The 26,079-nt window shown below is 41.0% G+C and overlaps 2 protein-coding genes across 2 annotated transcripts; both read right to left on the bottom strand.

Moving 5' to 3' along the window:
• Positions 1-1,611: 1,611 nt before the first annotated feature.
• LOC146634627 (uncharacterized) lies at positions 1,612-3,417 on the bottom strand. The gene is made up of 7 exons (XM_085349917.1): positions 3,361-3,417; positions 3,085-3,263; positions 2,895-2,988; positions 2,468-2,585; positions 2,302-2,393; positions 2,107-2,200; positions 1,612-1,745 (listed from the first exon to the last, which is right to left on the bottom strand). Exons 1-7 carry the CDS (start codon positions 3,415-3,417, stop codon positions 1,612-1,614), a joined length of 768 nt encoding a protein of 255 aa, XP_085206043.1.
• A 5,939-nt stretch (positions 3,418-9,356) lies between these two features.
• LOC146634626 (uncharacterized) lies at positions 9,357-11,693 on the bottom strand. The gene has a single exon (XM_085349916.1). The coding sequence runs from the start codon at positions 11,691-11,693 to the stop codon at positions 9,357-9,359; it is 2,337 nt and encodes a 778-aa protein (XP_085206042.1).
• Positions 11,694-26,079: the final 14,386 nt, after the last annotated feature.

The raw sequence follows: 26,079 nt of genomic DNA, 5'->3' as shown, positions 1-26,079 counted from the left end.
TGCTGGAGGTCATTTTGCACAGCTCTGGCCTTTCTTTCCTACCCCACAGTACCTTTCCTTATCTTTTGTTTCCTACTCTTTTACTTAGTCTTTGATCACGGTTGTCTTTCTAGATAATTAATTTCATTTGTTCTGGGGCGAGTCACTGGCTCGGGTGCATTCTGGGACTGTCAGTTCACCAGTGTGCTGGCATGCTTCTTAACAAACACACCACTACAGCAAACATCTCAGTTGTACTTGTTGATTTCTTCAACAAAACACTGAACAAAACATGTCCTTGTGAGTGTGCTGCCTGGTGCTTTTACATTTTGTGGTAATTTGAGCAGCCCAGAAAGCATCCCATGAATTCAATTATGTTATTGTATCTGAACATGTACACGAGTCATTAAATTAGATGGGAAAGAATGATTCAGGGTAAACAACTGCACCAAGGGAATTACATTTTTCTTCTCAACATGTAAAATGTCTGTTGATAAGCAATTTCTGAAACAGACATTATGAAAATCACATTAAACAGATGTGATTAACTTTTTATTCTAGCAAACATAACATCAATGATGACACAATCAGTCTTCATCAGAAGTGCTCAAATCACTCTCATCGTCTGAAACGTCCTCCTCCTTCTCCGAGTCCATTTCCAGGAGTGGTTGGTGGCTGAGGATTCTCTTGTACACGTCCTTTACTTTGAGCGTTTCAGCTTTCAGTTCACTTTGTTTTTAAACCAGGCTATGGAGTCCTTTCTGTGCATCCTCCGACATGCCAACAAGGGAGGCTGTAAAAACAACAAAACTATTAAATATAAGTAAAACAAACAAACAAACAAACAAACCTCATAAACACAAGGAGTTAGGATCATGTAATTAAACTTTTTTTAAGGGAGAAGGCAGTGTTAGCTAGCAACCCAAATATAGGTAAAAGATCCAGTAAGACTTTAGCATCTGCTATTATTTTCAATCAATTCATCACCAAATGTATAAATAAATAAAAGATGTGCTTACAGTCTGAGGAGATTGTCCCCAACACCACAGATCGCATTTGCAACACTGTCCAGTGATGCTGCATCTCCCTGCAAAGGATCATCTCCTCCTCTCTCAGGCGCCTCACAGCCATCACCTTCTCAAAGACCTTTCTCTTTGTCCGGAGGTCAGCAGCAGCTGCAGTTTAACAACATCAGATGGGAAAACATAGCAGCATATTATGATTCAAGAACAAAACATTCAACTGCTGCTCAGATACTGGGAGCTTGTTTAAAAAGGATATTTAGAAATCAAGAGCTTACGTTCACTTGTGCTCTGCCAGGGCCAAACGTCGCTCTGCATGAGGGCATCACTGGATACGATTTGCTTTGTTGCTTGTTTCCTTGTTGTAGTCGTCAACAGCAGCCGCCAAGCGTTTCTTCTCATCTAAGATGACCTTGCGAATTCTGTGTCGCCTCTTGTTGCTATCTGTAAATAATCATAAAAAGGAACACCTTCACATAATGCATATATTTACATTTTAATCTACACTCATCAATTCGTTTGCTAGAACAAATCACATCCAGCTTAAACAAACCTGGATCTGATTTTATTCTGTTTACAAAGTAGCTGTACAAGCTGTACAAACTGAGCATCAAACGGTCCGTTTCAAAGAAACTGTGACACCATTTTGTCTGTAAAGACTTTGTGTTCGCACTCTGATGATGACGACAAGCTCCTCTACTCGTGCCTGCAACGCTCCAAGGCTGCCATCAGTTTGATCTGTTTCTAAGTGAGAGGAATATTAATCAGAACACAGGATGAGTAACAGTCACCAAACTACAGTGGACTCTGTAATCACTGACTTGATGATATTCATTATAAGACATCTGGAGCCTTCATGTGCTGCATTATCATGAGATAACAAGTATGTTGGTGTTCAGCTTTATAAAACCAACTAGTACGACATCACTTCAACCCAGGTCCAATCCAATTTGATCAAACGCAACAACTCTGCCATCAATTCTGCTTTTACAAGCTTATTTTTCATTGTTTGTTGACACTGTCAGAAAGATCTTAACTCTAAGTTCTTTAATGAGGCCATGGTGGGTCCTGTTGTTATACACGAGTGCATTATATTGAGACTCACCTTCAGCCCATTGCTGCAGTGTGTCGTCATCCACACCCAGCTCATTTCTGCTCGCATTCAGGCTCTCCACTTGTTCTCTAAGGATCCTTATGATCTAAGAATACATTAATAAATGTCATTCATATGGACATTTTTAGAGTACTGGTGTTTCCCCCCCATTACCACACACATTAAAATGGGTGTTGAAAAAATGACCTTTAGATATCTCTGGCTCAAAGTGCGGCCCAGTTGTTCCACTTTCCTTTTGTTCCAGCCCAAAGCCAGGAGGCTCAGCATGTCTGTTCGCCCTGCATTTCAGTTAGTATACAAATAAGAATGAATGAGCAGGAGACTGAGTGGAATCTCACACACAGACACACACCTGCTTTAGACATGTACTTCGTTGTGATGGCCGCCCTAGACAGGAAACTGTTTACTTGTTCCACCTCTTCTCCAACTGTAGAACCGGCCCCATCCTGAAACGCACCTCCCCATTTGATCTATAGAAAGGAGGTCACAATACATGACTGCTGAATTCATTCAACCTTATAACAAAATGTCTTAAACGTATCCAAGACTACAAGCTGCAGTATACCTCGCACATCCAAGTGTGAGCTACTCAAAATGAAGTACACATTAAGATAAAGTCAAGTAAATAGTATTACGACAACACCAAGAGAAAAACAAAATAAATATCCACCCATCCAAATATGTATCCACACACACACACGTATGAGTATATGGTTATGGCGTTAACGTCATTTTAACAAGATTAACGCTGACAGCACTGATATATATGTGTATCTTACATCATTTGTGTGTCTCTGGATGTATTTCACAAACTCAGCAACTTCCTCATCTTTCTCAATGAAGACACCTTCAAAGTTCCCCTGCTCTGAAGTGCTGAACGAACACGGTGACAGTTGTTTGAAAAGAAACATCAAAATACAATTTTTGTACAAATCCATATTTGATTTATGTACACAATGCATAACGTACCTTGCATTTGATTGAAAGCGATAAAGCTTGCAGTTTCCATCAACTGAGACGGCGAGCATGTCTGGAGTGCAGGCAGGGCAGCTAAAGCATGGCTCCTTGCACATCCTGTCCACCTCACACTTTACAGCACTCCACTCCAAGAAACTTTTGCTGAAGGCATCAGCTGATATTCGGCCAGTCTTTTAAGTAGAGGACAAACAACAGAATATTCACGGACAGTCATCATAAACATTGATTTGCACAATTTCCTTAAACTTGACAAATTTAGAAACTCACCCTTCCAAAATGGGCTGTTCGTTCATCCAGCACTTTGACAAAGGCCTTAAGTGACATCCCTGCTGCAGCTTCTTAATGTCATAGAAAGACTGAAAGACATCCATTGAAAACAGGGTGCAGAAATTTAAGGTGCCAGGCCAATATCCACCACCCTGGAAGTCCTTAACTGAGGGGGACCACATTAGGCCACAGCTGGTGCAGCTCACCACTGGCAGTGCAAGGTTATAACGGCCTTTAGGAAGGATAAGGAGAAATCCAGTCATGGCTCAACAAAGACATTCATTTTTTCCCATGTTGTTTTCAAAGCGGTCTGGTAAATCCAAATGACCTTTGACAGGTGCCCACATATACTGCGGGCCGAGGGTAATTCAAAACAATGTAGCAATGTACAATTTGCAATAAAACCTGCAAACACATCTATTGTGTATGTACTGTGTGACAAAAGAGCAACTTACCATTTATGGTTACAAGAGCCACAATTGCACCGGGTGAAACCTCAACGTTACCTGCTGGGCAGTCACACACAGTCTGGTCTTTGCACAGGCAACAGACGAACTAACATTAAAAACACACAATATATATAAAAAGAATTGGAAATTAAATGATACACAATAAATATACAATAACAGCACACACTCATAGTACATAGCAATAAATGCATAAGACTTAAAAACCGTACCTATTGGATTGTGAAACTCTGATGAAGGCTGCAAAAACCCTCCTGTTACTGCCTCTCTGCTGTGCAGGACAAAGCATGTGTGAACTGCAATATCACAGTCAGCACAAAGGAATGGAAGAGGCAGGCAGTCCAGACACCTCACAACTACTTGTTTGCCACACTGACACACACGGTGTGACTGTGGATCCAGAGTAGCTAACATATTGTCTATAAGACAAGGCCTGGCCTCTTTCCACTTTAGCAAGGACACCATGTTTCTGATCGCCCAGTGAGTAGCAGCTGACTCAGACGACGTCTCACAAGTCATGGCTGCGTCCTCTTCTCCATCCTCCAACAACTGAAGGAGCTCCTGACGAAGCACCTCAGTTCCACACACTAACAGAAAAAAAATAAAGAAACTCTTCCACAAAGTGAAAAACACTCTAGGCAGTATGTTTCTTAGGACTGCACAAAAGCCCTGCCTAACTCAACTATAACAACAAATATAAAAGTAAAGGAATCACAATATATACAAGAAGGTAAAGTACCTTTTGTTGGGTTGACACTGGCAACATAACTAGGTTCTTCACGTGGACACTGATGCTGATCTGCAGACACTGGGGGGAAAAAGAGATTGAAGAATATTTACTTACTGAAATTCTTTGGTGAAAACAAGTTGTGAGATAAAATCAATGGTTGTGAGAACACTGACCACGTGGCAACTAGTACTTCGACTGGATGATGGTCTTTGAGGAATAAAATCTCCCTGTCTGTCAAGGGCGGCATCACTTACATTTTGATTAGATACCTTGAGTTTGTAAATGATCAGATTACATAATTGGAATACAATGTATCCAATTCAGGGTTGCAGGAGGATGAAGCCTATCCCAGCTGATACAGGACAAAGACAGGCTGCCAGTTTATTGCAGGGCTAACACGATATGTGTAACAGAAAATCCACTTAAATGTTTGATATTTCTTATAATAATCATAATTATGACTATTATTTAAAGGTTTCTTTAAATAATACATTTTGATTTTTTATAACCTCTAAAATATAAACCTGAGCTGTTTCAGATTCTGACCTCTGACCTCACTGCAGCTCCCTCTTGGAAGTACGTCTGCTTCTTGTCTACCCCCAGTGATGACCGCCTGCCCTTGATATCACGTACTGTACCTGAGGAACAAAAAAGGACAAACACTTGCCTTCATTTAAGAAGTACATTCATACAGAGGTAATCTATGGAAACACACTAGTTCACCCTTTGGGAGAAATCAGTTCCTGTGAAACATTTCTGTAAATGAACATCATGTGGAGAATGAATGAAATGAGTTCTTCAGGTGACTCAGCAGTCCCACACTGACAAATGAAATCTAGTTAAACTATTAAGCATATTTGCTCTTCTGAAATCTGTGTTAAACAACAACAAACATAAATTAGTAACAAAAATACAGCTGAGTAGAGGCTTTACAAACCACCAGCAGCCATAATGCTAAATTTTAATCTTCAAATGTTTCTGAGCCGTCTTCAACCTGCTTTTAACACATTAAAGTCCCACAGTCAATGCAGCCTGACTCAATCCTAGATGTTCAGCACACAGAGACACAGAGGTGCCGTTTAAAGTTTAGTGATAACCTGAGTCACTGATCATTTGCAGTATTACAGAGTCTGGCAGTCTTTGCATGATGTCCACGTCACTGTGAGTTTCTAGCTGACTCTCAGGTGTGACAGGTGTGCCAGCAGGAAAGAGTAATAATAACCTGCATCCTGAGGTTTGTCATGCAGGATTAAAGCAGCCAGGCTTTGTTCACACAGCTAGGATTGTATTTTACACTGACCCTGGGTCAGTATAAGTATCATACAGTTTAAACGAAGCACTGAAACTTGCACATATTTATTACAGATGCACTGAAGCTAATCGAGATATTTGCTGTCAGTCTGTGGCTGCGATTAAACACTTTACTGGAAACTTTATTAACTAGTAACTTCATCAGTCATGACAGAAGCTAATATTTCTGTGCTAACATCGTTTAAACAGTAACAGCTTTCCTCCAATATAAGCTAACGTTTACACCGTAACTTTAAGCTAGCACCATAAAGACGGTAAAACACGTAATAACATCTACAAATGCATCTTAAAGCTGTTATATTAGCACTCGGTGTATTACTAACATAACCACATTAACATTACTGACACTCGCAGACTTTTAATAGTCATTCTATAAATGCTGTCCGTTTAAATGGTCTTACCTGGTGGTCCATATGGTCCATAAGTGAAGCAGAGGGAGCCTGACCATGCGTCACACGTTTGACGAGTTGGGAGTGAGAACGTGTTGGGCTATAAGGAACACACTCACTTCCTGAGCCCTGGGCAATAAGAGACGTTTTGTGTTTTATGATTTATTGATATGTTTGATCCTTTCTGACCTGCGTTAATGAAGCAGTCATTAGAGCACCATGTCCGCTAGAATAGTTCTGTAGTTTGATGCTTGAGTCGTTGCAGACTTGTTGAAACTCCCTCACCCGTCAAAGCAGCGTCTTTGTTATTCGCGTCCAGCAGATGGCAGTGTTTCACTGTCTGACGGCTGTCTGAAGCTTCAGCTGGATTATCCGTTTGCTATGTTTGCCATGTTACAGTGGGGAGGAAAAACTCCTTTTTAACAGGAATATCTAGACATGAGTGATTACTGCAGTGGGGCACTATCTGTGCTATCTATAAGAAATGTTAGCAACAATAAAACTCTGAGGATCAGGGCTCCATTTCACTCCAGTGTTCAGTGGCATTTTAAAAGAGTGAATACCGACGCTGAATGTCTTTGTAAAGCAAAAGCACTTTGTTAGCCTTTACAGAGCAAAGCTATGGATCAATGTGCAGTGAAGAAAAATCGAGGTGGCCAGTCTGTCCTTTCCTAACCAATCACAGAGCTCCTTACATTGTTGCGCTGGAGAATAACTAAATATAATATAAAGATGATATTGAAAATAATCTTTTGTAGAGTCACTACTTAGTGGGCAGAGGACAGTTATCACTTTGCTGGATGCTTTAAAGTCGCATGTTCTGTATTTGCTGTATGCAGATTAGCAGGATATTAACAGATTAACAGCTTTTATTAGACTTCATATGATAATCAACAGTGAAGTGTTTCTCTTTCAGTGTTTATTCTTGCTCATTGAATGATCTCTGTTCAGATAATATGCTGCACTCATCTCATGTTTCTTTAAATACGGCATCACTTGTCCAGCTGTCAAACTCTGAAAGAGTTACAGTTTCACCACTGAGCACTTTGAATGGTTATTCTTTTATTTAAAAGCACTTATTCTAGCTGCATCATCAATACGACAAAAACAGTGACTTCAACAAAAATTTATCTAAAAATATTTAGGGGGAAATGTTCCTACACCCCTCATGTAAATGTTACATCTCCAAAAGGGAGAAATAATCAGAATAAGGCGTAATCATTGTCATGATAATAATGACCATGAAAATGAAACTAGGCCTACCTTTAGTTCAGCACACTCAGTGTTGCATAAAGACATGCGAACATGCCATCATCCATTCTGGAGCCTACTTTTAAAAAGAGCGAGCTGTTTATTCTGGCTGAGTAGCAAACAGAACCAACCATGAAAACCTAAACTGGGAAAACACTCGGAAACCTTGAACACTGGGAATATGGAGACACAGGGGTAGGTGAACAGACACTGACAAAGGACAGAGGAAAACAGAGACAATATATATAAGACAAGAAGTAACACAGACACCCTTTTCGGTGACAAAAATGAGAAAATATCCAGTGAAAGGCAGTTCTCTTGGAAAAACTGCCTTATTGATGTCAACAGTCAGAGAAAAATGTCTGATAGGAAGGCAACCGTAGCTCATACAACCATTTGTTGCAACCAAAGAATGCAGAAGAGCGTTTTGGTCAGCTAAGAACAGGAAATTGAAGCTACAGTTCTCAAAATTTGACATGAGAAGATTGGATAAATGTTGCCTGGTCTGATGAGTCTTGATTTCTGCTCTGACATGCAGATGGTCGGGTCAGAATTTGGCATAAATAGCATGAAAGGATGGATCCATGCTGCCTCATGTCAGCTGTGCAGACTAGTGGTGGTGGTGTCACTGTGGGGGGGAGGGGCGGTATTTTCTTGCTGAAACGTTACATAGTGTGTGTGTGTGTGTGTGTGTGTGTGTGTGTGTGTGTGAGAGAGAGAACAACTTGAAACAAACTGCAGCAATAAGGGCAAACTAGTGCACAGTTATGTTTACGTGAGCGTTATTTTGTATGCATTTGTACAGTTCCATAACTGTGAGAATACATTGATAGCATTTAACTCTAGTAACAGGCATTTGTACCAGTAAGCATGAAAAAGTAGGGAAAAGAACTAGTATGTAAGCACTGACTAGTACTGTAAAGTATATGTGTATATAGGGCAATCGTGGCTCAAGAGTTCGCAGTTCATCCTGTAATTGGAAGGTTGCCAGATTGAGCCCCGCCTCCGACAGTCTCGGTCGTTGTGTCCCGGGGCAAGACACTTCACCCGTTGCCTACTGGTGGTGGTCAGAGGGCCCGGTGGCGCCAGTGTCTGGCAGCCTCGCCTCTGTCAGTGCGCCCCAGGGCAGCTGTGGCTACAATGTAGCTGCCATCACCAGTGTGTGAATGTGTGAATGACTGAATGTAGTGTAAAGCTCTTTGGGGTCCTTGGGGACTAAGTAAAGCGCTGTACAAATACAGGCCATTTACTGTGCGTGTGTTTATGCTCAAGTGTATGAATAAATTAGTCAGTTTTAAACAGTTGCAATTTAAACAGTAGAAGAGTGGCACTATATTTATATATTTATAAAGAATTTCAAACAACAATTAATTGATGCTCAAAGCAGGTTTATTTAATTAATATCCAGATTTCCAATTAGTTCCCAATTCATTCAGCAGCAAATCACATCACCACTCACTTCAAGGCTGTATGTATTATTGTAAGGTAGACCCTACAATAGTACATACAGAGAACCCAACAATCATATGACCCCCTATGAGCAAGCACTTTGGCGACAGTGGGAAGGAAAAACTCCCTTTTTACAGGAAGAAACCTCCGGCAGAACCAGGCTCAGGTCGGGGCGGCCATCTGCTGCGACCGGTTGGGGTGAGAGAAGGAAGACGTTTGTTGTAGGTCTGATTGAAGGACTGATGTGATGGTAAGTTGTCTGCTGTTCCGCTTTGAATATTGAGAGATTAGTTGATGGATTTCAAGCCAAATTGTGCCCAAGTTTAAGACCATATTCATTGGTTGTTTTTGTTGATGTTATTGTTTTGGGCTTTTTTTCCACAAGAATTTCTAGCTCCCCTAGAATTCTGGCCACCCAAACGATGATTGCTGCTGAGAGAGCACAAGGTTTTGTCCCCCTGTACTATTCATGTCCGTGCAGGGGGTTCTCCTTGAGAGGCCAGGGTCGAAAAAGGGATGCTTCAGAACCTCCGAGGGTGTTATGCGCTGATTTGCATCCAAGGCCAACATTTCTTTGATTAGCCTTACAAATAATGTTTGGCCATTTTCCGGTCCTCGCCTAACCTTCAGCAGTTGTTCGAGGTCATCGAGACGCTTAAGTTTTATATATCGAGTTTCCTTGGATCGATAATCTGTCTCGTATTGAAATTGTTCTTGGGTCTTAAATGTCCAGCGCTGTTCGTTGTGGTTATCCTCGATGAAATAGCTGTCAGTGTACAAGCCAGACTCTAGAAGATGATCTGGTAGCTGACCCTGGGTTTCAATTATGAATTTCAAAACGTCATAATCGTCTTCCCCAGGATAGAGAGGCACCCCTGTAGCAAGCTCCACAGCTACCAGCCCCAGAGACCACATGTCGATTGCTTTGTCGTATGGAATGCCAAGCATAACCTCAGGTGCACAATAACCAATTGTCCCCACACGGTCACCAGGAATCACTGCAGAAGCAGGACATGCGAGGCCAAAGTCTATGAGTTTGACTTTGACGGGAGACTCACTGCGGTTCACAACCATGATGTTTCCAGGTTTGAGGTCAGCATGCACTATTCCCACAGAACCCAGGTGGAATAGAGAATTTGCGAGCTGATGCAAAATTGGCCCGAGTTCTCTCATTGGGAGACCTTGGTTATTCCGGTCCCCAATGTAGTCCCACAGGCTTTGGTCGAGGAGTTCGAAATTCAAGCAAATGCGCTCTCCATCGAGGAAATAGCCGTTCCATTCGACAATGTTGCACCTGTCTGGATCCAAGCGTCGTAGCTGCTCCAGGATGAAAATTTCCAGTTTTGCCTGGAGCAGAATTTCAGGGTCGCTCTTGTTGACTTTAATAGCAACCGTTTTGTTGTTTTTTGTATCGCGACATCTGGTTACCAAACCAAAGCCTCCTTCTCCAAGGAAGGCCTCTACCACGTGGTGATCTCCTAAAATGGTCCCTTTCGTTATTTGAAGATCATCTTCAGAGGCAGATGGGTTGGCTGAGGTGTTGATGTCTCTTTTTTGAGGAAATTCAACTGAGTTTTGGAAACTGCAGCTGAATTTTTGCGATCCATGACTTTTCCAGCTTGAAGGCTGCTGAGAGAGCACAAGGAGTTCTCCCCCTGTACTATTCATGTCCGTGCAGGGGGTTCTCCTTGAGAGGCCAGGGTCGAAAAAGGGATGCTTCAGAACCTCCGAGGGTGTTATGCGCTGATTTGCATCCAAGGCCAACATTTCTTTGATTAGCCTTACAAATAATGTTTGGCCATTTTCCAGTCCTCGCCTAACCTTCAGCAGTTGTTCGAGGTCATCGAGACACTTAAGTTTTATCGATCGAGTTTCCTTGGATCGATAATCTGTCTCGTATTGAAATTGTTCTGGGGTCTTAAATGTCCAGCGCTGTTCGTTGTGGTTATCCTCGATGAAATAGCTGTCAGTGTACAAGCCAGACTCTAGAAGATGATCTGGTAGCTGACCCTGAGTTTCAATTATGAATTTCAAAACGTCATAATCGTCTTCCCCAGGATAGAGAGGCACCCCTGTAGCAAGCTCCACAGCTACCAGCCCCAGAGACCACATGTCAATTGCTTCATCATATGGAGTGCCAAGCATAATCTCAGGTGCACAATAACCAATTGTCCCCACACAGTCACCAGGAATCACTGCAGAGGTGTTACATGCGATGCCAAAGTCTATAAGTTTGACTCTGACTTGAGACTCACTGCGGTTCACAACCATGATGTTGACAGGTTTGAGGTCAGCATGCACTATTCCCACAGAACCCAGGTGGAACAGAGCATTTGCGAGCTGATGCAAAATTGGCCTGATTTCTCTCATTGGGAGACCTCGGTTATTCCGGTCCCCTATGTAGTCTGACAGGCTTTGGTCGAGGAGTTCAAAATTCAAGCAAATGCGCTCTCCATCGAGGAAATAGCCGTTCCATTCGACAATGTTGCACCTGTCTGGATCCAAGCGTCGTAGCTGCTCCAGGATGAAAATTTCCAGTTTTGCCTGGAGCAGAATTTCAGGGTCGCTCTTGTTGACTTTAATAGCAACCGTTTTGTTGTTTTTTGTATCGCGACATTTCGTTACAACACCAAAGCTTCCTTCTCCAAGGAAAGCCTCCACCATGTGGTGATCTCCCAAAATGGTCCCTTTAGATATTCCAAGCTCATCTGAGCCGAAGGATGGGTTGGCTGACATGGTGTAATGTGTCTGTTTGCGCTGTGGATTGGTGAGAAACAAAACGGAACTTGTTTTGGTTTCTCTCGTAAATTGCTCTCAAAACTTCTCGAAAGGGTTTCAGTTGCTGCAGGTCAACGTCCGTTAAGCATAAAGTAACAGGTGAGCGCTCCTATTTATGGGTTTTGGGATCAAAGCAAAGTTATGACGTCAGAAAGGATCAAAGCAAAGTTACGCGATCGAAGCGATTCTAATATGTGCGCATGCGCACATATGAGAAGGATCGAAGGATTCTAATATGTGCGCATGCGCACACGTGCTTGCTTGTGTAATATTGTTCACACTAAACTTGACCCTAATCAATTTAATATCAGTCAATCAAAGAAAATGTTAGTTTTGGAAAATTTTAAAATGACATAACTGACAGTTAAAACCTTTTTTGTTCATGTATTTGTATTTGTATTGTCTTCGGGTTTTTTTTGCATACCATGTCAAGCTTTTCTGTATATAGTCATGTCGTAGATTTCGGAGCAAACAAGAAATTGAATTGGATTTTAATATTGCAGTGCTTGGATTTCGGATTTGGTGCTTAAAACGTCTTGAAACTGTAACCGTATTTCATTCACCACAAATAACTATCTGATTGAATAGTTTTCTTATCAGATAGAGAAATAAAACGAGTCGCAAAGTCTAAAAGCAACATTTCTCTGCCTGGGCTGTACCTCTGCACGTTAGTCTGTTTCAGTGTGTGACCCCCCACCCCCTCCCTGATCAGTCGGGGGTGAGTGCGCTAATGTGCCTGGAGGCCGTTTTAATGAGTGTTTGCTGGAAAACGAAAAATACAAGAAGGATTTGTACGTTTTCACAACGGGGGAGTTTGCGTAAGTACTAGTAAATAATTTTCTCGAGTGTGTACGTTACACATGTTATTTGTTTAAAATTGGTATTATTATTTTGCTAGCTAGCAAACTCGCGGGATAAAGGATTGAAGTGCACTCAGTGCGATACAATACGGTGGCGCTATTCTAACAGTTAGTTATTGCAGGGTAACTTGTAGAATATGCTGTGAATTGAACCAAGATTACACAGCAGTAGCAGTAATACGAGTTACTTCCCTCAAGTGAAAGCGTTAAACGTTAGCCCGATGCTTAACTAGCCAACGTCAGGCTTTCTGATTGAAGGCTAAAAGCGACGTTGTCACCAAGTAAACAGAATATTGATGATATTTTTGTGTATCGCTGCAGCCTTTTCAAGTATTAACCTGGTGTCTTTGGGAACAGCTTAGGGGGAAATGACGGTAATATGACTGAACCATATGGGAACAAAGAATAGGCACTTTTTTGTGCTACCGAAGTTTCCTCGCTTTCATTCAAAATCTGTTTCTCATTAAACAATTGAAACATGATGGCTTCAAGCTGACATTGAGGCCTGTGGGGCACTATCAGCCACTGAGACAGTAGACAAGTGACTATTTCACACTTTAAGGCTGCCTGTTTATTTAAGGGAGATGAGCAGTACATTATAACTGTACATAATAATATCAATGATGATAGATTAAATAAATGGGTTTTTGAAAGACGCTTGTGCATTTTTAAAGTCTAAAGTGTTGAATTGATCTGAGTATGTCATCTGTTCAAAGCCTCTCCCAGTCAGTGCTGTTCTCTATGCCTGTCTTACTCTACATGATGTTATTAGCACAAACACTTTAAAGGTGATAATTAGGTCTACAACAATAACACAGACTGCAATGTAGTTAAGCGTCTTACAGTTAGTTTTGAATGAATGAACTTAAAAAACAACACAAGCAAAGATCTGTCTCCTCCTGTTTTTTGTGTCACATAAGAAAGAAGCATCAATATCTGATGAGAAGACTTATTAATTTGGCCTTTCACGTGGTCTTACTCAGGTGATGCGAAGTGAAATATGCATCCTTTTTATGGTAATGTGCTGGAAAATGTTGAAAATGGACATTAAACGTGCTCACAAAGTGCTTGAATTTGACCCTGAAAGGTGTATGAAGCCAGAAAAAGTCACACTTGGAGTAAAAACCTCTCATAGCAAGTTAATCATATTCAATTGATTTGATGCTTTCAGCACAAAATTTAGCCACACAGTCAGGACAGCGTCTGATTTACCTTCATCGGTAAACGTGTTTATGCAGTACATAGTAACAGTGTGGCTGAGTCCTCTGGTTCAAATCAGTTCCAGTACATTTGGAGATGTAAGTCTTAACCTTTCACATGCATCGGGAAGGAAAAAACATTTAATCTGCACAGTACTGCCGAAGTGCAGCGATACATTGTGAAGTGCACATTTCCATTTCTCATACAGTACCGAGCAAAAGTCTTGAACCACCCCCTTATTTTTTCGTGTTTTGCCAGGTCAGTCTGTGTTAACGGTGTTATTAACTGCATTCTTCAACTAAAGAAGTGAGAACAAATGATGTGGGCTTTTGTTTTTTTGCAATAGGCTGCAAGTAAATGTGTACAGATACAATTTAAAATTGGTTCTTTGTTAAGTTTTCTGGTCCTTTCCGTGACTTAGGTGTCTGTTTATGTTTGAATGTTTCAGAGATTAGTGTGAAGGGTCTTAACAGACAAAAAGTGGTCAAATACAAGCCCTGGATTAAAAATCAGAAACACTTTAAAAAGCCTGGAGAGCTATTCCTTAATACCACTTTAAAGATTACAGGGAAGTCCGGATCCCTGGAAGCAAATGAGGGATGGCTCAAGACTTTTGCACAGTGCTGTACATGTCATGTTCCCTGTTTTATAGCTCAGCTCAAACTGACACGTTCTCACTAACTGCTTCTCATTTTCTCCACAGTAAACTTTGACCACTTCCAGATACTGCGGGCCATCGGGAAAGGAAGCTTTGGAAAGGTAATGCAGCCTCCATTTTTCACGCCACTTGTATATTGTTTGCCCTTAATTACCCACCACGGTCGTCATCTCTAAAGAATCAGTGCAAGCGAAGCGAAATGTGCTGGGATTACACTTCAGTTCTCGTGTGCTGCTGTTATTTAATAACAGTTATAAATGCAGCTTATGCAATTATTTCTATAAAGTCAGTTAGAGGAGAGCCGATTTCTATTTCATCTCACTCAATCTAGGTGGGAATTTTGACCCCACGTCTCAATTTAATTACAGAGCACATTGAACGTCTGGATGAGACTTCAGTAATGAATTCAGGACTGTGTGTGTGTGTGTGTGTGAGATACACAATTGGGGCTGCAGAGATTGGAATAGTTTACCTTCATTTTAAATATCACTGCCCTGTGCACATTGTCAGCTTTAAAATTCAAACTTAAAGAGTTTGTAAGTAAACTGTCTGAGATGAGACAGACGATGCACCGGGTCCTCGTCTGAGTGCTGGCTTTCAGTTGTGCTGTCTCTGTTGCCCAGCCATGCACACACAGACACTGTGCTACACTTACACAGTGAGACAGATGCTCACAGAGACGTCCAGATACATTTTGTCCTTGCTGGAGGTCATCTTGTGTTTTTTGGCCCACTGTGGCCTCACACCGAGCTCCTGCTGTTTTTTGAACACTTTAACAGCTAACAACTTTTAGCTTCCTGTTGAACACACAGTGGGGGGGTGCAGGAGGTAATAAATCAAGTTTGATTATCCTAATTTATAGCTGTCTTTATGTTAAGGATTAAAATAAAATTCACAAGAGGAAGGTGTTGGTGTGTGTGGTTGGGAAGAGAAGGGCGAAGCTAGAATGAAGCACAAACAGAGGGAGGTGTTTGCCTCTCGCTGTAGCGCTGTGAAACACGATCTGTAGATTGCAGCTTGTGTAGGTGCTCCAAGAAAATGGGTTCATTGGCATGCAGCACTGTAGATGTGCACGTATGCACTCGCGAAAGAGAGAGGATGCTTGTGTTGCTGAGCTCGTTCTTGCACAGCGGGGAGATGTGAGGTAGGTTGGGGCTACCTCATAACTCCCCGCTGTGAGGCTGCCAGATGGGAAGAAGAGGAAACCGCCTCGTTGTCCTGAAACGCTCGTTTTCCTCTGCTCACTTTTCATCTTTACAATCTCAGCACTTGGGTGTGTATCTTCTTGCAGTGGGCCTCTCAGTTTCGTTCTTATTCATAAGCTCCTCTTTGTGTTATTTAGTTTGTACCTGAAAAGTCTAATTTATGCCTGAGTACACAAGTACAAATAAAAGGAGTACCACGTACTTTAATGGGTCAGCTTGGGTCCAGACCTGAATTAGAGATAATGTTGGGCTGTTTTAGGTCTGAGCCACTAACCTGACGAAAACGTAACACAACTGCTGGTAAGTGCGTGTTGTTTAAAACAGAGAGTTGGAGAGGCAGGTCAGTGCTTTTAAAGGTTTATCAGGTGTCAAATCATTTTATAGATGGGAAATGTAGGACTGTGCAAAAGTTTGAGCCACACCTTAATTCTAAGATATAACTTGCTGGGTAATGGGAAACGGGTGCAACAGTTTAAATTTGAAAAGTTTACATGAAAATACAATATAAAAGGCAAAAACAGAGTTGATATAATGAGGTAATGAGCTTGAGCATCTTTATCTTCAGCACGCCCTGAACTCTCTTAGGCACATTTCTTTGGAATTCCTTTAAGTAGTCTTCAGGAATAGTTCTCCGAGCTTCTTTAAGGACATTCAGAGCTCTTCTTTCGATATCAGCTGCCGTTTTGTTCCATTCTCTGCCGAGATGATCCCACACGGCTCAGGTCAGTCCATGAATGATGGTGTTTCGATGTGTTTAGTAAGCTGCTGCCGATCAGACGCTTTCCAGATGGTATTGCATGGTGCATCAAAGTCTGGTGGTACTTTTCATAATTCCATCAATTTTGACGAAATCCCCAACACCCTGGCTGAAATGCAGACCCAAACTATGGCAGAGCTGTACAGTAGTTTACAGGTGGTTGTAGACATATTACCACAATTTGAACCAGAACTGTCAAATTTTGGTTCATCACTCCATCAGACCTGCTGCTACTGATTTTCAGTCCAGTTCTTGTGTAATTTGGCATCCCTCAGCCTTTTCTCCCTGTTCCCTTCCTTAATAATGGCTTCTTGACAGCCACCCTTCACTGACACCATGAGATGAGGCTTTGGTGAACACTAGATGGATCAACTGAAGGACCAAGTGCATCTTTCAGGTCCTGTGTCAGGTGTTTGCTGAATTTTTTTTGACATGACTTTCAGGTACTGTTCCTCCACTGTAGATAGATTTTTCAGCTTGTCCCCTTTTTTTCTGTCTTCTACTTTCCCAATCCAAAGAAATTAAATAGTGTGTTTCTGTGACAGGTTGCTAGTAACAAAGTCCCTAAAGATAAAATTTAAAATTGGTTCTTTGCTAAGTTGTGTGTTTTGTATTGTATTTGACAACTCGGGTTTGTCCCCTTGAGTTAGGTTAAGTGGTTTAACCCCCCCAAAAAACAAAAATATCGCTCTGAAAGCGATCAGGTACAAGGACTGGACTGAAAATGGGTGAAAAAGCAGTTAATGTCCAAAGAAAAACTTTAAATGACCTTCAGAAAGTCTAAAGAAAGGAAGAAGAACAACATCTGGCTCAGTACAGGCAAAATATAAAGAACTGAGGAGAGGCTCAAGACTTATTCACAGATAATCAATCAAATTAATCAAGCGTCATCTGGAAGCATCCTCCTGGCTGTAAGAGCGTCTCGTTTTTGTCTCATTAACTGTCTGGTGGCACTCACAGTAGTCTGCTGTGACGGGGACCTCGAGGACTAATGTTACAGGGAAATCATTAGGAAAGTGCTTTGGACTGAGCTTTACTGAAATCTCAGTTTTCCCCCTGTCGGAGAGCTCCACCACCTCCACCCCTCCTCCTCCTATTCCTTCTTTTTAAACGTCAGTGCAGGTACCGTCTCCCTCCGTCCCATCAAGGTTCAAGGTTCTTTATTTCTTTATTTCCATCCCTGTATTTTTGTTACATAGAACTTAGTGGCTGTGCTCACTGTTCAATTCAAGTTGGTTTAAGAGAGATGGTAGTTTAAAAAACGCAAAAACAAGCTGTTTTGGTAAAGCAATATATATGATTATTAAAGATAAAATATAGTGTTAATTTGTTTGAGTTCCTTCCCTCTCTCTTCTCACTCTGTTTTGAAGCATCTGCCTTCCAGCAGATGGGGGAGACTGTATTGGCAGCTGCTTTCCAGGAGGATGTAGCTCATCTGTATCGCGAGGCCTGTTGGGCCATATACGTCCTAAGAGTAAGAGTAATTTCCTGCTCTCTCTTTTCCTCTCTAACTTTTCCCTGTGTGCATTAGGGCTGCCACAAACAATTATTTTGATAGTCGACTAGTCACCGATTATTTTTGCGATTAGTCGACTAATAGGATTAGGGCTGCACGATTAATCGTTAGAAAATCGCGATCTCGATTCAAACTTATTTGCGATCTCATTTCCAAATGACGATTTAAAAGAAAGAAAAAGAAAAAGACGACGACGATTGTACCGCATTTTGATCCGGGACGTACTCTGCATGAAACCAAGTGCTCACTCTTCCTGCTCAACAAATGACAAGGGCGGAGCCTTATACCACGTGATACAGAAGCTGTGCCGTGTGATGCTAATATTAGCAGGGAAAAAACAACGGTAGACTGGTGGGTAATAAGCGCATGAATAATACAGAAAACAGAGATTGGAGACGGGAAACTGTTCTTGAAGTACAGAGACAGATAGAGAGAGAGCTAGCTGTGCATGGAGTGTGATTTTAATAGTCGTGGAAGCAAAACAGCAAAATTAATGACATTGATCAAATGTGAAGCGCAGTTTGCTGCTTCTTTTGCTGCTGGCTCTGTGAATTTTGGTTGGAGAGACAAAACCTGCAGCTCAGAATCAGCGCAAGAAGACGTAATCGCAGCGCGGACCGGACGCATCAGGATCGCTAAGCTCCGACAGCGTGTCCGTCTACGAGCCGTCGGGTGAGAAAGCCGAGAAAGACAAAGTTGATTCTGATGCGTCGGTCCGTTCTGTGTTTACGTCTTTGTGTGGAATCAGTGTACCTGCTCTCATTTACACGGATTCGCATTTGCGACCAAATTGGTTGCACTCTAGAGCCCTGTTACTTGATGAAAGTTGGTTTTGCAGAGTTAATCTTGCAGCTCAGCCACAGCATAGCCCTCAGCAACCAAGAGCATGCTAGCGGGCCGTTGTTATTATGTTATTACTGTGCTTTTCGGAAAATAAGGCACTCTAAAAATCAGTCCTTTGATTTTTCTGGAAATCGACAGTGCTCCTTATAATCCGGTTTGCCTTATGTCTCTACCAGCTTTGCACATCTACAGACTGAAATCTTTGCCCATTCTTCTTTGCAAAACAGCTCCAGCTCAGTCAGATTAGATGGGCAGCGTTTGTGAACAGCAGTTTTCAGATTTTGCCACAGATTCTTGATTGGATTTAGATCTGGGCCCTATTTCAGGAAGCCGGTTTAGTGCAAACTCTGAGTAAGTATACCCTGAGTTAACGAAAACTCTGGGTTTTCGGTTTCACAAAGCGAGTTCAGATGAATTCTGACTGAGTTACTATGACGACACACTCCGTGAAGCTAACCTGCTCCCTAGCAGGTTTACTTCAACTAACCCTGACGTTCTCCGCCTCTGTGTCGGAAACCTGACTGTAGGAAGTGTCAGACATGGCGTGCTCCTTCCTTGAAGAGCCAGTAGATGTTGAAGCCCAAATTCTCCGCAGAGCTCTCCGCCGGGAGAGAGTGATTAGAGCGCGTTCGGACATTTTATCATTTCCTGATGATTTCCTGTGTGAACGTTACCGTTTTTCAGCACAATCTATAATTTATTTGAATAACATCCTCAGGCCTAATATTGCTCATGTGACACATCGTGGACATTCTCTCAGTTCTGTACATATTATTTGTATTGCACTTCGGTTTTTTGCAAACGGGAGCTTTCTGTATAATATTGGTGACGCTGAGCACGTTTCCAAGGCTACCGTCTGTCGGGCAGTCAGGAATGTTACAGTTGCACTGAAACGTCTCCTGTACTCGTTTGTGGTGTTCCCCGGTCATAGACCCACAAGATTTATCAAAGAGGGATGCCACAAAATTGCAGGTATCAGGATGAACAAAATTTAATTCATGATGTGGTGATATTTGAACTACTACTTAAATTTTACATTTATTTTCACGGTTCCCAGGCGTGATTGGCTGTATAGATGGCACTCACATTCCAATTAGGGCTGGGTATCGTCACTGATTTCTAGAATCGATTCAATTCCGATTCACAAGGTCCCGAATCGATTCGATCCACGATTCGATTTAATTCGATTCGATTTAAATCTGGGAAATTTTGACAGTCAGAAATATTATAATTCAGATCAGTACATTTACATATTTTTGTATCAATAAAAAGGAAGCTGACACACGCAAGACTTTATCACAGGTGTGAGCATCACAGCAGAGGCCTTTGTGTCAAAGTAGCTGAGGATAAAACACAGAAAAACATGAAGGTGATTTTCCTGGCCTGGGATTTTATAAAAATATTCTGCAGTACATCAAAAACGAAAGAAAACCATTAATCAACATATGAACATCACCTCTGAAGTTACAGCGGTTTTATTACAGACACAGCGTTTTGCATTTTGAATAATTTTAAAAAGTTTAAATTTGTTCAGTATTGAACAGCAGAAATGAGGTTTTCTTTTCGGAAGAATGTAAAAGTGAAAAAACAGCGGCCGACAGCCTGTAAACAACAGTAGACTTGTGCGTAACAAGCAAGCGAATAATGAAGAAAGGGAAACTGTTCTTGAAGTACAGAGAGAGAGCTGTGCATCGCAGTGGAAGCAAAACAGTAAAAGTCTGAGTGAATTCATGACGATGTTTATGTGAAGCGTTTGGATCTTCTTTTGCTGCTGGTTCGGTCAATATTGTTTGGAGAGAGATCAAACTAACAGCTTTAGAATCGGCGCATAAAGGGCGTGCACACAAAGCGCAGACCCGCCGACAGATCAGAGTCAGCGAGCTGTCGGCTTTCAGCCCCGACTGTGAGAAAAGCGACATCTAACTGATTCTGATCCGCGGGTCCCGCTGTGTGTTTAAGTCTTTGTGCAGAATCCGTGTTCCTGCTCTCATTTACTGTCTTAACTGTTTGGTGGTTCTTGAAATTTTGTGAGATTTCACCTGAGATTCTGGCATTTTGGGCAAAATAAATTTATATTAAAAAATCGATTCAGGATTTTAATGAATCGATTTTACGTTATCCAAGCCAGAATCGATTTTAATCGATGAATCGATTATAAGAACCCACCCCTAATTCCAATCATTGCTCCTTCAGTAAATGAAGGAGACTATGTGAACAGGAAGTCTTTCCACAGCATTAATGTACAGGTACATAGTTCCCTGTAGCATTTCAAACTAACAAATCATTTCATTATAGTAATGGATGCTAATTTGTGTTCTCTGCACTGTGAAGATCATATGTGATGCTGCCAACATTATCACAAATGTGGAAGCCAAGTGGCCAGGCTCTGTGAGTGGTGGTGGTGGAGGACCCCCACCTGTTTTTCGGGCCTCCTCTTTTTTTTCTAGTGGCCATAACGGGTCACATTTGAGCATACAGAGTAAGCAAATATGTACTTGTAATGTGCTCAGATGATTTCAATAAGTGCTTACAGAAAGAAAATTAATGTAGCCTCTAACTGCAATTGATTTACATCGGACAAAGAGACCAAGCACTATGGCTCAATTACACCTTACCTGTTTGGTATTTGGTGAGTATTGAGTTGTATTTTTGTTATTGACCAAATACTTATTTTCCACCCTGATTTACGAATAAATTCTTTACAAATCCTACCATGTGAATTCATGGATTTTTTTTTCACATTCTGTCTCTCACAGTTGAAGTGTACCTCTGGTGCAAATTACTGACCTCTGTCATCATTTTAAGTGGGGGAACTTGCACAATCGGTGGCTGACTAAATACTTTTTTGCCCCACTGTATGATCCACCGGTGGTGATATTTTGGTATTTTGTGAGTTCCTGATTTAACAAATCAGCTCTTTAATCCAGGCCTGAGAGATTGAACTTTAAAGCGCTATAAAATATTCTTACTGAAAACAGTCGCAAAGTATTTTTCTCCATGATTATAATGAGCTTGGGAGAAATTCACTTATATGGGACACTGATCGAATGAGAAGTCCCGAGCCTAAAAGGATTGCAGCGAGTCAATCCAGTCCAAAAACAAGGAACTGTTTCCTTCAAAATGATGACGTCATCTTGCTGGTGATGGAGGCTCGAATAGGTTGCGCGTGAGACTCCATTATCAGCAATATCTGGTATGAATGTGTGTGGATGTATGCATGTGACTGGACTGTGACGGACTGACGACTAAAAGTTTAACTGACTTGGTACCGTTTTTGTCTCAATATCGACTTTAGGATTAGTGAATGTCCACAACAATTCACCCAGCCTGTAAAAGAAGGGTGGATGTTTTGTCTTGCTTTGTTTTGTTTTTGCAAGAACAGAAGGATGATAGAGACTAAGGGGGGAGGCTGTAGCTTCACATGAGTGTGAACTGCAGACTGAACCCTTTGGTTGCTAATTTTGAGTTACTGATGTTTGCATTAAGAAAATTGTGTTTTTAGTAGCTGTAGTTCGATTAATGTATCATATTATATGGTTGGGAATGTTAAATGCTAAAGTGAAGAAAAGGTTTGATTCCACTCATGACGGAGCAGGTTATTATTAACCATAGCAGGTCACTGTAAAGAGTCAATTAACTTTTATAGAGGTAAAAAAACAAAAAAACAAAAACCTCCACAGAGGTCTATGAATAACAGGGGAATGATAGACTTGCCACACTCAAAATGGAGATATGTAATGATAAACACTGGTCCCCGTCTTTTGGGTGCTTTCTTGAAATAGTCAGCAATTTAAAAGTAAGATAGACACAATGTCCTCCTGAGACCCAGGGAGGAAGAAAAAAGAAAAAAAGGAAAAGCATTTTCCTTTTTTCTTTTTCTTTTTTTCTTTTTCAGATAAATCAAGTGTTGGGACGGTAAAAAAAACACATTACAAAAACAAAATTGTTTTTAACCAATTTTATTTAAATTTTACAACATGTGCACTACAGTGCACAAGGGGAGTTCATTGATCACGAATGTGAAACTAACAAAATTCAAGAGCTATTTAAGAAAATTAAAAGCTCCACTGAATTTGTTGTAAGCAGGATATTAAAACTTATTTATATAACAATATAATAATAAAAATGTAGATCAGGGACCAACTTAGAAGTCACTGACACTTCACTAGCTGTAAGCCATTGGTTCAGGAACAAGTGATTGCACTGGGCTTTCTATTTCACAAAAATCAATTCATTTATGATATCTGAGGAAGTACTGTGATTTTTTTATTTGGAGACACAAAGCAACATTTGGCACTTCCCACATCTCACATATGTTTTACTGTTGCACCCAACCATTCTACAACTGAAATGCCTTGGACTGTTAACCATCTCAGGCAAGTGGAGGGAACCATATTTTGCTACACTCTCATCTGATTGGGGCCTCCTTTTCTTGATTTTTGGAGAGAACTCTTCATTACTGGTATTATTCAGGTCTTGTTCACATGTTTGTCCCTGGTTTCTCAGCCAAGAGGAGCTTGAACTCCAGATACTGGGAGTTCTTTTTGCACATTGAGATCATTGATAACTTTCAGCAAAGACGTGATCGTGTAGAAACAATCAGGTGTCATGGATTCAGCTATAAATGCGACTCTTATTTTTTACTATACTGGAAATCATTCCTGCATTTTACCCATATTTTATTTTTAACTCAAAGCAAAAATTCCAGATTCTCCTACATGTTGGTTTTGGACCAGATAGGACGACAGATTTCAGGTGGCCCTGTGTTTTTCTCTATCACATCTGCCACTGCATCTCGATAATCTTTGTGTGGCTCCTCCTGGGTTCTCACCCTCTCCTATCTGGCTCACATGACTCTCATCTTCTGAAAAATCTCTGTTTGAATCTCGCTCAATTATTCTGTTAAGAATTCTCTCTGCCTTTGTCAAAGAGTTGTCTACTAGGAAAAAGTGAAATAAATATAAGTACAAAGTCCCGACGTGCACTAGAGTACACATTAATAAATTAGTCATGTTCTCTGTGAAACTCAATAAGCCTAATTCTTAAAGACCCCTCAAATTATTTACTAGATGTTTATTTTTTGAAAATGAATAAAAATCTGAGTTTAACAAAACATTTTAAATGTAAATATCAAGCTTACCTTTCTTTCTTCCTTAAAATGTGCTGGTGGGCATGCCAGCCATTTTGAAAAGGTGGGAAAACAATTGGCAAGGCCACACCCCCACACATGTGATATAATTTTAAAGGTACTGTTGTCCTCTCTAAGAAACATCAGGACTTAGAGGAGTGGCAAGTAGAGTATGAGAGCTACAAGAAAAAAACTAAATGTGTACTACAGTGTGCAAAAATGAATTACTGGGTCATCAGGGGGTTATGAGGGACATTTATAAAACTAAAAATCCCACAAACCTTGAAGTGCACTTGAAAAGCTCACACAAGAAGGTTAACCTAGCTTACCTTGAAGAGCTCATCAGGGGGAGCACACCCCCCCCCCCCCCTCCTTGAAGAGCTCCCCCACTTAACCAGCATCCCCAGAAAACAGCTAACCCCAGATAAGGCAGCGTGATGCGTCCCGAGACAACAGGACTGGGACATCTAAATAATTGTGTGAGTCAATCGCCTTCAAAAAGTTTATCAATTCACTTGAACCAAAATTAGGAACACCCGGTGCTGCAAGAGTTAATAGTCTCAATACCCAAGGATAAGCGGAAGAGCATGATTGATATGATGGAACTGGGATTTGGTTACACTTAATTTTTGCAAAACACAACTAAAACTATAACTGAAACTAATCAAAACTAAACTGAAATTAAGGATGTTCAGAAAATAAAAACTAGACTAAACTAGCGACTGATTGGTAAAAACTGATTACAACTGGTAAAAATTGAAAATCTGGAGTCGAAGCTAAATAAAAATAAAAACTAATGAAGATGGCAAAACGTTTAAAACCCTGGTGCAGAGATTGGCGAATCTGACCAGGAAATGTTATAAAATGGATTGTCGGAACAGCCAGCGTTAAAGTCACCTTTGACAGTCCAGACTAAGATGGCGTTGAACATCTTCAGGGCGGAAAAGGGTTGGTGTGACCAAGGTGTGGTTTGGCTTGTTGTATGTATATTTTGAGATCATATGGCTCTGGATGGACCAGTTACCAGGCCATGGAAGGAGGACAGACTCATTGACTGAGGAGAAGGAATTTTCTGGGATTGGAGATCCTCTGGGTGAGTGGTTGACTGAAAGCATGCATAAAATAAAATTTATCTGTTGTTATTGATTGGTAATAGATTGATAATTGGCCACATTTACAGCTGTATTGACTTGTTGTGGACGTAGTCGACTTCAGGTTTAAGCACTCTAATCAACAGGTTGAAAATAGTGACATTAAAGGAAGAGTATGCAGCGCCACCCTGTCAGACGCCAGTGACGGTGGAGCTCAGTGATGAATCAGGTGAGCTGCATTCATGGTTGACTCATAGCGGAGTTTCCCCTGCTGTGGTCAGTGAGGGGAGATCAGGGGGAAATAAGATTTAAAAGAGGCATTTATAAACGTTTATGTGTCAAGTGAAACGGGATAAAAGGGGGTGTTTTACTCTTATTTTGGCATCAGCTTTATTATTGTATCAGAATCATATAACTAGCATTGCATTAAACATTTATTGAAGTTTTTGACATTGTACTAACATTTGTGTTCCAGTGATTGTTATAACCGCAGGTTAATTTTCTATTTACAGGTGTCAGGATAATCATACGATCTTCTATTGCAGGTGTAACCATGATCATTTTCAGACATATTGCAGTTTGTTGCTCATTATAGAGTTGTGCTCAAGTTAATAAGGGTTAAAAGCTACAGTCAACGCGATGTTTGGCTGATCTATGGTGTGGAGTGACTTCGAGCATAGAGGGCCGCACGCGCTTACATAACATTGATATCATGTTATTCTTTGTGATTTTTATTCAATTATGTCTTTAAGCTAAGTTTTAAATAGTGGCAGTTAATTAAATGACATTCATTTAAGATTATATACTTGAGTCAGAGCATCATACGCAGATCAACTTAACAATCTGGGAAACCTTGTAGCTGCCTAACCTTTTCTTTGAATGTTCTAGCTCCGTTGATTTGACACATTGGAATGTGTCAAAAAAAGGGGGGGGGGGAAGTTGAGTTTTAACATCAAACAAGGATTATTTGAACATTTTTATAACTTCATTTGTGTCTTTAATAACTTAGGAATGGTAAAGCTTAAGCTAATAGCGGCCCGAGAAGTTTCCGGTCTTTTGTAGAGAATCAGTGAGAAGCATAAATCA

This window comes from Diplotaxodon limnothrissa, linkage group LG3 (genome assembly GCF_057381915.1).
Source record: "Diplotaxodon limnothrissa isolate DT_005_m linkage group LG3, D_limnothrissa_male_GT1.1, whole genome shotgun sequence".
Taxonomy (NCBI): Eukaryota; Metazoa; Chordata; class Actinopteri; order Cichliformes; family Cichlidae; genus Diplotaxodon; species Diplotaxodon limnothrissa.
The sequence above is the reverse complement of the archived record's forward strand: the minus strand, read 5'-3'. Positions and strand labels throughout refer to the sequence as shown.